This window comes from Alternaria postmessia, assembly GCF_024291825.1.
Source record: "Alternaria postmessia strain BMP 2775 chromosome Unknown scaffold_28, whole genome shotgun sequence".
In the NCBI taxonomy this organism is placed as follows: Eukaryota; Fungi; Ascomycota; class Dothideomycetes; order Pleosporales; family Pleosporaceae; genus Alternaria; species Alternaria postmessia.
In genome coordinates, this window is record NW_026260101.1 from 268,203 (window position 1) to 279,321 (window position 11,119).

The 11,119-nt window shown below is 53.1% G+C and overlaps 3 protein-coding genes across 3 annotated transcripts; 1 reads left to right on the plus strand and 2 right to left on the minus strand.

The window, feature by feature from the left end:
• Positions 1–85: 85 nt before the first annotated feature.
• J4E82_005407 (uncharacterized protein) lies at positions 86–1,600 on the minus strand (the record flags this gene model as incomplete). Its single annotated transcript, XM_051731674.1, has 1 exon — positions 86–1,600. One exon carries the CDS (start codon positions 1,598–1,600, stop codon positions 86–88), a length of 1,515 nt encoding a protein of 504 aa, XP_051588632.1.
• Positions 1,601–4,013: 2,413 nt separating this feature from the next.
• On the minus strand, positions 4,014–6,032 carry J4E82_005408 (uncharacterized protein; the record flags this gene model as incomplete). Its single annotated transcript, XM_051731675.1, has 4 exons — positions 4,014–4,928; positions 4,980–5,686; positions 5,761–5,818; positions 5,868–6,032. 4 exons carry the CDS (start codon positions 6,030–6,032, stop codon positions 4,014–4,016), a joined length of 1,845 nt encoding a protein of 614 aa, XP_051588633.1.
• A 1,664-nt stretch (positions 6,033–7,696) lies between these two features.
• On the plus strand, positions 7,697–9,449 carry J4E82_005409 (uncharacterized protein; the record flags this gene model as incomplete). Its single annotated transcript, XM_051731676.1, has 2 exons — positions 7,697–7,992; positions 8,042–9,449. The coding sequence occupies 2 exons, from the start codon at positions 7,697–7,699 to the stop codon at positions 9,447–9,449; spliced, it is 1,704 nt and encodes a 567-aa protein (XP_051588634.1).
• Positions 9,450–11,119: the final 1,670 nt, after the last annotated feature.

Consider the following 11,119-nt stretch of genomic DNA (forward strand, 5'->3'; position numbering starts at 1 on the left):
GTCCACAACTCATAGATACACGCAGACCACTGCATGTGATGAGCTTCTCTCAAAGCCAATTCCTCGTGACAAATCATAAAACTCACTAGTCAAGAACTCCATCAACATATTTCGTCAACCTCATGCACGTATCACTAGCTTCGTCCAATCTACATCCCTCCTCAGTGATAACATTCCACAATCTCCGCTCGACATCAAATCCGAATTCCTTCACCCGATCTTTCTTATCACCCCATATCCTGCAAGGACGATTGTCGGATCCGTACACCCTGTCATCGTCCAGAATTTTTGCTGGATCGAGCTTGAGGTTATTTTGATGAAGGAAGATGGGTCGTGGTTTTTGTGGAGCTTTATGCATCTTGTTCTGCCCTTCGTTGACCTTGGTATCAGGATGAGCCAGATCGACGTTCTGCCAGACTTTGTCGGGATGGATGTGGCTGCGCATAGGACTGAGGTATTCGTAGTCCAGAATAGGGTCCGCTTGTGCGATGCCAATACCTCTGAAGGTGCCATTCATGTGACTACCGAGAACACCGGGTGGAGTTTGAACTTGGTAGTAGGGCAAGCTGACTGCAAGAGCGGCTTGGACAAATGTTTCCTTATCCCCTGCACCAGGACTTCCTTGACTAAGGAGGATATAGTAGTAGTCTGGACCGTAGTAGTTGTAGTACACCATCATGAGAAGAGAAGCACGGTGCACATCTTTGTTGATGAGAAGCTGGCCGCTTTCAGTTGAGAGTCTTGACTGCGAAGGGACCTCCGGTATAGCGGCAATGTGGTAAAAGTGTGCGGATATAGTTTGGGCCCAGAAGTCGGGCCAGGTGACTAGGCCATGAGTTGTGTATGGTGCGGTCGAGAAGAGTCTCGCGGGATCTTCTGTAGGAAAGGCGTCACTATCGAGGAAGAGGACATGCTGGAAGGATGAAAAAAGTATGGCAAAGATCTTGTACTGGTAGTGGTTAGGCGGCTTTGCGCGGGCTGCAGTCTCGTATATGTTGGACAGGACTACACAGCGGGCGTTGAGAGACGGCAGGACGGCATCGCATAAAGTCGAATCATACTTTGTCCAATCGTCAATGAAGACTTCAACTGGTAGGTTGCATCCAGTCTTCCGAAGCATACGCAACGAAACCAGAAATACAGGTAGATAAAATGCGTCTGCGGTGGTGACGATACCGGTGGTACCTTTCGCGAACTGAAGCTTCGGAGCCAGGCGCTGTGCCGACTTCCGCATAGTATAGTGCGCCCTGAACAGAGCGGTCTCCTCTTTGTCGCTGAGATTCAGTATTCGATCAGGGTGCTCCTGGTGTGGTTGGAGAGGCAGGAAATCTATTGTTAGTCCAGAGTCGTTTTCTTCTTTCAGACGTAGAGACTCGCATTGCGGCTGTGACTGCAGGAGAGCAGTGGCCAATTCTTGCCAGAAATCTCGCACAGGTGTATTGAATGTTGAGCTAGCGGCAGTGAGGTTTTTGCCTGTGAGTAGCGGCATGTTGAGGGCGCCGGAGCCATGATAGCCACGTGGTATAAAGAAGATGCCACATATGAAAAGGAAGAGCGGGATGACAACCAAGCGAGGTACTGAAGGAATGGTCAGAAGCATAGTCGAGGGTGAATTGTTGTCGAGGGAAGAGGCCCATAGAGTAGATAATCCGGATGGGAAGCGGGAACGAAGGAAGCTTAGGTACAGTGTCGAAGTGAAGAGGAAGCTGAGTGGCTGGGCTGTTCGTGTCAAATTACTGAGCATCAGCACTGCATCGGACTTGCCAACAGAATTCAACAGCGTCTGCGCTAGGGTGTAAAGCTACGAGCCGCGTCATACAAACAGAAGCAGTGACCGTGCTGCGCTTAGGGAAAGCGCAAACTACCTTTCGAGCCTCGGGAACTCCAGGCCAAGAGCTCACGATGGTGTTGAACGACTCTGCAGCGCCCTTGAGTGAATCAACTTTAAGTGCAAAGGGCTTGATGAATGTTGTTACTCCGACGACTCTGCTGTTGCGGGTGACATGTGGCGTGCGTAACAGCACGATTATCGTCTTTCCGTGTATTTTCATGTCGTCCTCATCTCGCAAATGCACAGCAGCCTATCGCAGTCTAGATCCACTTGGGAGCAAGCGTGATGGCGAGACCTGCTTAGTCAATACATCTAGTCCTTATTCAACATTAGCATCGTATTGAAGTGCGATCCTGGAATAGAAACATTTCAGTGGTTATACGGATAGCGTCATCCACAGCAGCGGCAGGTGGCTGAAATAGGGACCGGACCCTGTCACTAGCGGAACGGTCGTGTGGCTGTGATCGGCTTGAACATCATTGTAACCTTGGTATCTTCTATCGTCTATTTGGTGCGATTGTTCAGAAACTAGGATTGCGAGCATCATACATCTGGTGTGCGTCGATCCGAGAGATGGCACACAGTCTGTGTGGCGCTCGAGCGATGATACTGAATATTACCGGACACGAGCTCCAAATCTTTGTCGAGGCGTCACGCCACTCGCACGCTGCAAACTCGCAACTAGTGTGAACTAGCACGAAACGGTCTGCCTGCCATATTTATAGATTGAATTTCACCTTATGTTCAAAACGAGCAATTAACATGTGATGCCAGAAGAGTCCTCGAGTGCAATCCCGACTACAAAGGTAACGCGATAAAGCTCGAGAGCCTCCCTGGTCCTTTTAAACTATAAGACTTCCAAAAGAGTTTGACTGAAAAGTCATAGATGCGTAGGTCTACGCGTTTCGTATTCCAAAATTACAGCGCGACACAACAAACCAGTGCATTGGCGGACCACCACACAGCTTTCATATTCAAGAATGTTCTTTGTGTAAGACTATTGACCGCACCAACAACTTTCGAGGTATTCGTAGACTCAGCCATATCTGTGCGCAGGCTGCGATACGTGGATAGTAGTCTGGTCGGACCGAGGCGGATTAGCCGAACCGCCATACATAGTCTGCCATATTTGGACAGCCTAAGATACGTTTGGTCGCTCAAACCCGAACTGCGGTTGGAGTTCAAGTTAGTTCCATGATTTGGGCTTCGCGACGTTCCTGATTGGCGAGTGGCACCTTGGGATTCCAAACACGGGCATCAAGGTAGATTTCTCAGGAAGGCTGTACCACATCCAGATATCTGTTTCGCATCCTCTATGACAAGGACAAAGTGTCATTCTCTTTTTGCCTTCAATATGATCGAACGATAATCACGGTAACGCACGAGGTCAACGTGGTAATTCTGTGTGGTAGCAGAAATCGATCCTAATAACGATATACCTGCCTCACAGCACCCAAAGAGCTCTCGTTCTGGAGGCGAGGAAAAGGCAAGGCCACGTTGCCCAGGGTGGACTTGCACGCTAGAGCGTTGTTGAGATGGAGATAACAAACGTCATTGCAGTCTTTTCCAGTTGCTGTGAACCCGCATCGATGTTGACATGAACTCAGGTATTCCATCATTACAAGCATGAGCCATCGACACGAGACGAACAGAAAAATTGCAAATTATTAGGACAGAAAAGGAAGGTAGTTCTATGGTAAGTACAAAAGGCACGAGGCTAAGGAAATGCCTCTTCCACCACGCACGCCTTGATCGCCGAAGCGACTTGTTCAATTTGGATCAAGTAGAAAAAGAAAGAAACCAAGGCATATGGAAAGAAAAGAAGCTCACAGCCTAGGCATCGAACGAAATGGTCGGCCGTGAAATCCAAAAGCTCCAGCAAGCCCGTATTGCCGCCGTCCATGTTGTACTTTTGTCCATCCGCCCCGCTTTTAAATGAAATGCAAGTCGATCCCCAAACACCCCCATCCTAGGTATCGAACTCCGTCAAATGAGGTTTTCCGTCTATACGCATCCGAGCCGTAGGTAGCCTGCAAATGCCACAAATTCTTAATCGACCGACGCTGTCCAACTCCCCAAAAGCCAATCTTGCCCACGCCAGCCTATCCGAAGAAACCATCCCATATCAAATTGCACCGCAAGATCCGCGCTTCAGATGATCGATACCTATGTACGAGTGCATTTACGCCGGCGACTTGTTGGCGGGGTTCGAGACGTTGCGGCGGTCGTCGTTCATGGAAAGAGAACCGAAGCCTGTCGAAAGGAACGCAAAAGGATCGTTACGACCGTCACCGCCGTTCACGGCACCCTGGTTGGGGTATGGGTCTGCAGAAGAGAAGGCAGCTTCAGCTGAGCGGCTGTCAAAGGGAGTAGAGTGCATGCCGCCATTGGGCACATACTGCGCACCCATGGGAGGGTAGGGGCTGGCCGCGCCCATACCAGAAGGCAGAGCATACGAGCTAGGAGGTCCACCGTATTGCTGAGCAGGGAATCCACCACCGCCGTAGCCAGCTGGGCCGTATGGGCCGCCGCCGGGAGTACCGCCCATCGAGGGAGGTCCCATACCGAAGCCGGAGGGAGTATCCATAGGAGAGGGGAACGCAGAGTCGGCGACGACAGCTGCACCTGCGCGGCTGGCACCACAGCGAAGGCAGGCAGTGTTCTTAGCGAAGTTATGGTAGCCGCATCCGTTCTCACCACATTTCCAGTCTCCAGCTCGGAAAGGAACAGCACCAGTACCTCCACGCATGTGTCCGCCACCCATTCCGTGGCCATGGCCATGGCCCATGTGGTGCTGAGGAGGACCCATCATGCCTGGGTGACCACCGTATCCGTAACCGCCGTAAGCCATAGGATCACCACCCGGTGGTCCCTGCTGCATCGCGGGGAAAGAGCATCGGAAACAAGCGGTACGACGCTGGAAGTTGGAGAAACCGCAAGAAGGGCAGTTCCAGTCACCGGGACGAGGACGGTTTTTGGAGGGAGGGAAAGGAACAATGATGTCGGCAGCGCGGTCAATGACGCGGCTAGACGATGGAGAGACCTCAATGGCCTTTTCATTTAGCGCACGGCCATTCATACAGAGAGACTCTGCAGCCTATGTCATGTCAGCATACCCGATTGAAAGCGGTTTCGATGGAGAACATACCTCTTCGTGAGAGGAAAAGATGGCGAAGCCGGTTCCAGTTGGCTTGTGCTGGTCGGGAGTGCGAAGGGTCCAGAAAGCGATGGGACGTCCGCCAAACTGGGTGAACCAGCTCTCAAGCTCTGACTGAGTGGTGTCGTGGGGAAGGCCGCTCATGTGGAGAACCTTGCTTCGCTCTGACAGAAAGGCGCGAACGTCAGCGCGGGCGTCCATGGGCTTGGTAAGGACGTCTGGGTGATCTTGTGGGGGTTGTGACTTCCGGATGAGTCCGCGAAGCACGCGAGCCAGTGTAACGGCCTCCTCCATAGCTCGGCGGGGCGAGGCAGGCGCGAGAGCTTGCAAGTGGAAGGGCAGGTTGTGCTTGATGGGAGCTGAGGATTGGACGGGCTCCACCTCGAGAGCTGCACAGATATTGGTCAACGCGCTTGAACCAAACGGAAGTGACTCTGGGTGGTGAGCCTGCCACCTCTGGTATTCGGTGCGGAGATCAAATGTGCGTGAGTGTTGCAGATAAGGTGGGAGAACCACGGCCTTGTCGCGGGCCTCGCGCGGCAGTTGGACACGGAGGTCCCACGAGTCGAGTGTAACGAAAGCGAATTCGAGGTTCTTAGGAGCGATGTGTTCAGTATAAAAGTTTGTGAAACGATCGACGGCGTCGCGGAAGGAGCCGGCGTTGCGGACTTGGTCCCATGTGAGGGTTGTCAAGCTGGCTGTGCAGGGCTCGAGGTCAGCGGAAATTGCACGAAAAGTGGAACTTGAAGAAGGTGGTGAAGGGAAGGCTTACTGCATAGGGCCGTGATTGGCGTGTTGACCGGCTTTACGAGGACAGACTCACGATGCAGCTGACGTAGGGTTAGCAATGGAGCTAGGCATTGGAGTCGGTGGGCTTACCTCCTCGCACGACTTTGCATCGAGCAGGATCCAACCTAGCTCAATCACCTCGGCGGAGTCCTTTGTGACATAGACACCGTGCTCGTCGCAAGTCGTGGCCACATGGATGACGACGTAGCGGTCCAGGTTGGCCGTCTGGGGGCTTGGGGTTGGTTGGGAAGCCATATCTATATTGCTGGGACAGGTCTTGATTAGCTTGGGGTTCTCGAGTCTGCTCAATCACGCTATGGTATCGTCGATTGAGGTTCGGGCGGGCGAGGTTCGTCGAGGAAGAAGGTACGAGGTTTGGCGGAGATGGTAGGCGCGACGGGTGAGCACGTCAGCGGGGAGCCCAGGGTGAATGGTGAAGGGGACGAGTGGGGAACAGCTGGCAAGCCGGGAGCGAGTGAAGGGGAAAACAGAGCCTCGAGGTGACAGACGGGACGAGGTTGAGAAGAGTCCCGGAGAGATGAAACCAAATGCTACGAGATGGGGACGGACGACCTGAGGCTCCGTGCAATGATCCCGGGCAGATTTCTTGACGTGGATAGCAGAGCTAAGGCACAACTTCCAGATCTTGGCGGGAGCTCGACGTTAGTCTGCTTAGTGCCGGGCATGTCAGTGCAAGGTGGGATGTACAGTAGCCTGGTAACAATCTCTATAGCTCTCTCTTGTACACTTCTTCCACAGGTGGCTTCTTCTATCACTGTAGCGTGCGCGGTAGCGACTGTTTTCAGGGTCACAGCTGGTCAAATCAACGTTAATTTCAACGTCGTCGCTCCAAATTTCCACTCTAAGGACTGCCTGCAGCCGGACATGCCACGAGCACGGCGGACAGCAGCTCCCGCAGCCGCTCGGCAAAGCTGTCTGTACCCATCTGAAACACTCTACGCCCTCTCATTGAGGGTTCCACGCGTCTGCTGGAGGCTCTCGCGTGTGCTCCGCCTCGGCCGTGCCACGATGTGCCCCATGACGATATTGAACGATGCGGCGTGTACTCGTGAACAGTTGCATCCGAGTTGTGCTGTTGCTGCTCGCCGTGCCGCACTCTGCCATGGGTGACTACTGCGCTTCAGACCGCGCGACACGCTCTGATCCTTATACAATGGGTCTGCAGTGCTCACGGCGAGAGTCAGGCGCTCTTAAGTCCGCCTCTATCGCCGCCGACATTCTACCATCTGCTATAGCCATGTCGTTACTAGTCGCCCCTTGCAGCGTACCCCAAATCTGTGCCTAAAATACCAGTACAAGACATGTTGCACATCGCAGTGGCCCCTTCCGCCCATCCCGCTTTCACTGGCTGTCCGGGTACCCCTGGCGATCTTCCGTACCACGTGACTGCAGCCTATCGCCGTCTCGTACCGCCGAACAATGAAATGGGCACAGGACGATCTTCAAGCCTTGCTGACACGTACAACCAGCACTAGCCCTGTCAGCTCGCCGTTGCACTTGTTTGTGCGGGAGATCCCTAACTGCTTTTGCCCTGACCCCTTAAACGCGCTGCTCCCTCTGCTCTGTCCCAAACAGCTCGAGCACCTGGACTGAACGTACAGTGCCCGGCAGTCTGCCTGCAATTTGCAATTTATGCTCTCCAGCCTTGACACGTACCCGCTTCCCAGTACCGGGGACCTTGCATTGCGGCTTTGGCATTTACCTGGGTCTGGCTGAGCTTGGTTACCAAGCATGCCGGGATTCACATCTTCCCCGCAGGCTACGCTTAACGGACGCGAGTTAGTATTCACCTACCCACTTTTGAAACAACGGACTGCACTGCACCCTCTCATAAGCACATGCTCGACGCGTTCATGGGATTTCTCTCCTAATACCTTTCCAGTTCATCGCGAGGAATCATGGGTTTCTTCAAACGCTTCAGGCGTCACAAAAGCCCCAAGAAGAGCGAATCGCGCCCGCGCAACGACCTCTACGCCCCCGCAGTATACGACTACCACGGCCCCGACCAGACGCAGCGACTGCCCGATAAGGTCCTCCGCCGCATATTCGAACAAGTGTGTCCGCATTCAGCCGACGAATCTCTCGAAGGCAGCGAGGACAGCGGTCATGATGGCTGCATGAGCTGTGATATGCGGGACCTTGCACATTGTGCCCTGACCAAGCGACAATGGTATGGCGTTGCTGCAGGGTTGCTGTGAGTCTAGCTACCCAATATGCATTTTTATGTAGCTAATTCGCTCCAGATACAACAGCATCCGCATCGACGCGGTCCACTACTGCGAGCTCGAAGAGGTCTACGCCGACCAGCGCCGGCGCAAGTCGCGAAACGGCGATGACATTGACGCGCCCACGCTCCGGCTGCAGCAGCTCGGCCAGAGCGTGCGTGGAAACCAGTACCTCGGCCAACGCGTACGCTTCATCAAGCTACCATACATGACCCGCGAGGCATGCAAAGCTGATCTGGCAAGAACGGTATCGGGCTGTCCGAACATCGAGTTCATTGACCTTCCAGACGGCTTCTACAATGGCGACCAGTCATGTCAGCTGCTGCGTCAGGAGCTGCAGGCGCGCTGCCCTCATATCCGGAAGATGAAATACAACGAGGGCGGAGAGCAATCGCTAGAGACGCTGCTCCAGGGCTACTGGCAAGAGCTCATCTCGATTGAGCTCAACAAAATACAGATAGAGCCCAGCATCCTGAGGCAGGTCTTCGGCATGCTGCCACGGCTTAAGAAGCTTACCATTACTGGCGTATCCTGGCTGAATGACTCCACCTTCCACGATGCACCGGGAATCCCCAACTTTCCCGCGCTGGAATCTCTCACGCTGACCAAGTGTCATGGTGTTACTGCAAACGGGCTCGCTCAGTACCTCTACAACCCAATGTGCAGTGGTAGACTGCGAACATTGATATTGAAAGATTGCGGCAGTATTCCCGTACCTTCCCTTCACATTATTCTGCAAGCGGCAGTCAACCTCAAGACACTAGAATACTTCGCCACAGTTTCCGCGTCCCTTCCTTTGGATCCGATACCACCCATGACATCGTACACGCTGCACAAACTCAATTTTGAAGTCACCTCTAGCTCCGCGAACCAAGTATACCCGCCAAGTGCATCATGCTACCAGTACCTTGCGAACTCGCTCATCGCCAACTGCCTCCCTGCTTTGCGACAGCTCTATGTGCGCGACCCCGAATTTCCAGAAGTCCTCACGCTTGCGCCACCGATCCGGCCATTTAGCGAAGCACCGCCGCCCATGTTCAATCAGCCATTGGAGGTTTACTCCAAGGGTCTGGACGAGTTGGACTGGATCTTCACATCTATCATGCCCCCCGAGGCACAGGGACGCCGAGCATCAGTGTCAGTAGGACGACCACTGAGCAGCTATTCAGCACACAAGGGTCTGGGACCCCAATGGGGTGGAGACGCTCGTAAGAGTATCGTGGTACCAAACGGCTTCGGTGGTTTCCTAGCTGTACCTGCAGACAACGATGGGAGACCCAGGAGTGCTGGGCACATGGCGCCTAGTGGAGGCTTCGGCCACGGCTACTCCAACTCGCTTGGTGGCAGGGAGCCAAGTCCACGTGCCAGCTGGATGAGCCACGCGGGTCGCGAGAAGCGAGCTTCGAGGGCTGACCTCTGGCGATGATTTGTGCAGTCGCCACATGCATTCATCTCTTTTTCCATTTCTTTTTTTCACTTCTCACGTTTTGGATACCCGTCCATTCTTCTTCACCTTCATAGGCGATCTTTGTAAGATACCAAGAGGAGTTATTTTTGATCTTTACAGGGGTACGGTGCGATACTGGGATGAATCATTGAGATGGCTGGCACGAACGAAGATACCTCTGATGTGGGATTGGGGTTGGTTGGCTATCTGTAAATAAGAAAGAATTACAAAAGCCTCAGAATACGGTGGGATCTGGGATCTCGTCGCCATTGACATATCAAGTCACCTTCACACCATCAAGTGCCATCATGCTGTGTTTTGTTGTAGTGTTTTAATTTAGGAGCACCCTCTCATTAGGCCTATAGGTGTCAGCGTCATGATGAAATATTATGACTGCGCTCCACACTCGTCATGTTCACATCCTTTCCAAGTCTCTTCCTCCATAACCTTGTCAATCAGACACTGTCCCCTCCGAACAGCACTCCGAACCAGGTCCTTGATCAGGTTCCTCATCTCTCCATCCGCTTCATCAACCCAAAGCTGTCTGTGCCTCGCCCCGCACCCCAGGTTCCACGTCCCCCTCGCACTCCCTTTGCTTTCCCTCTCCTCACCCTTACCCTCCTCCGCTTTGTCTGCCTTGAAGATCTCCGAGTCCCCGAGCCCATGATGAAATAACTCTGGTGCCACGCTCCAGCATTTCCAATCACGATCCCTGCATGCACTTAGCAACGCAACATCATAAGCTGAGATGCCTCCTGCTGGTTCCTTGGAGAATGTAGATAGGATGAGGGCGGCAGATCGGCGATTCACAGCGTAGGCGAATGTACAAAAAGGCCAGTAGCTTCTATGGAGAATACGAGTTTCCGAGGGTACGGAAAGGGATGAGAGAAACAGGGCTGTGTCAGGGTGGAGGACTGTGTGGAATGGAGTTGTGGGGTCGTTGTATAGAAAGAAGGGTTGGGAGAGATAAGCGGTAGAGATTAGATCATCGCAGTGGCCAGGGTAGAGGAGATCCCAGCTGGTCGTTGGGGCCCAGTATGATGTATGGTCGTCACCAGTGCTGTTGAGCAAGGAGCGGAAGGCGGGTGCAAGGAGGGGTATTTGAGAACTTCGGATTGAAATGTCGAAATCTGTGTCATCTTCGATTATCAAGGCTGTTTCGTAGTCTGAGGCCAGGAACCTATTGTTCGGTTAGTTTTCCTGTCCACTTCCTACTCCCCTTTTCCAGTCTCATCAGTTCAAGTTGTTTACATACCATTTCAAGACTTCCAAATGTCCTAACCATGCTTTCGCACTACCTGGGCTTAGACTGCTCTCCTTCACCTTGAGTCTCTCGACATCATCTACCTCCCATTCCTTTTGTTCTGGGACTACGATTTCGATGTCTGTTAGATTGGCGGCCCAGAGCAGGCTTTGTCGACGTGGAGAGCTTGGGTGGGACAGTGCAAGTATAGCACCGAAACCAAGAGTTGAGTTAGCTTGCGGAAGGATCAACGAAATCTGCTCGTGTGACAATGTGTTGAAAGTGCTGCTATGAGAGTGGTGGTAGAAGAGATATGCAAGTGTGAAGATGGAGACTGCCGCAACGAGGAGGTGAGTTTTCGGAGCCATTGCTGGAGTATCAGTCCAATGCGAGGTGATCAAGACAA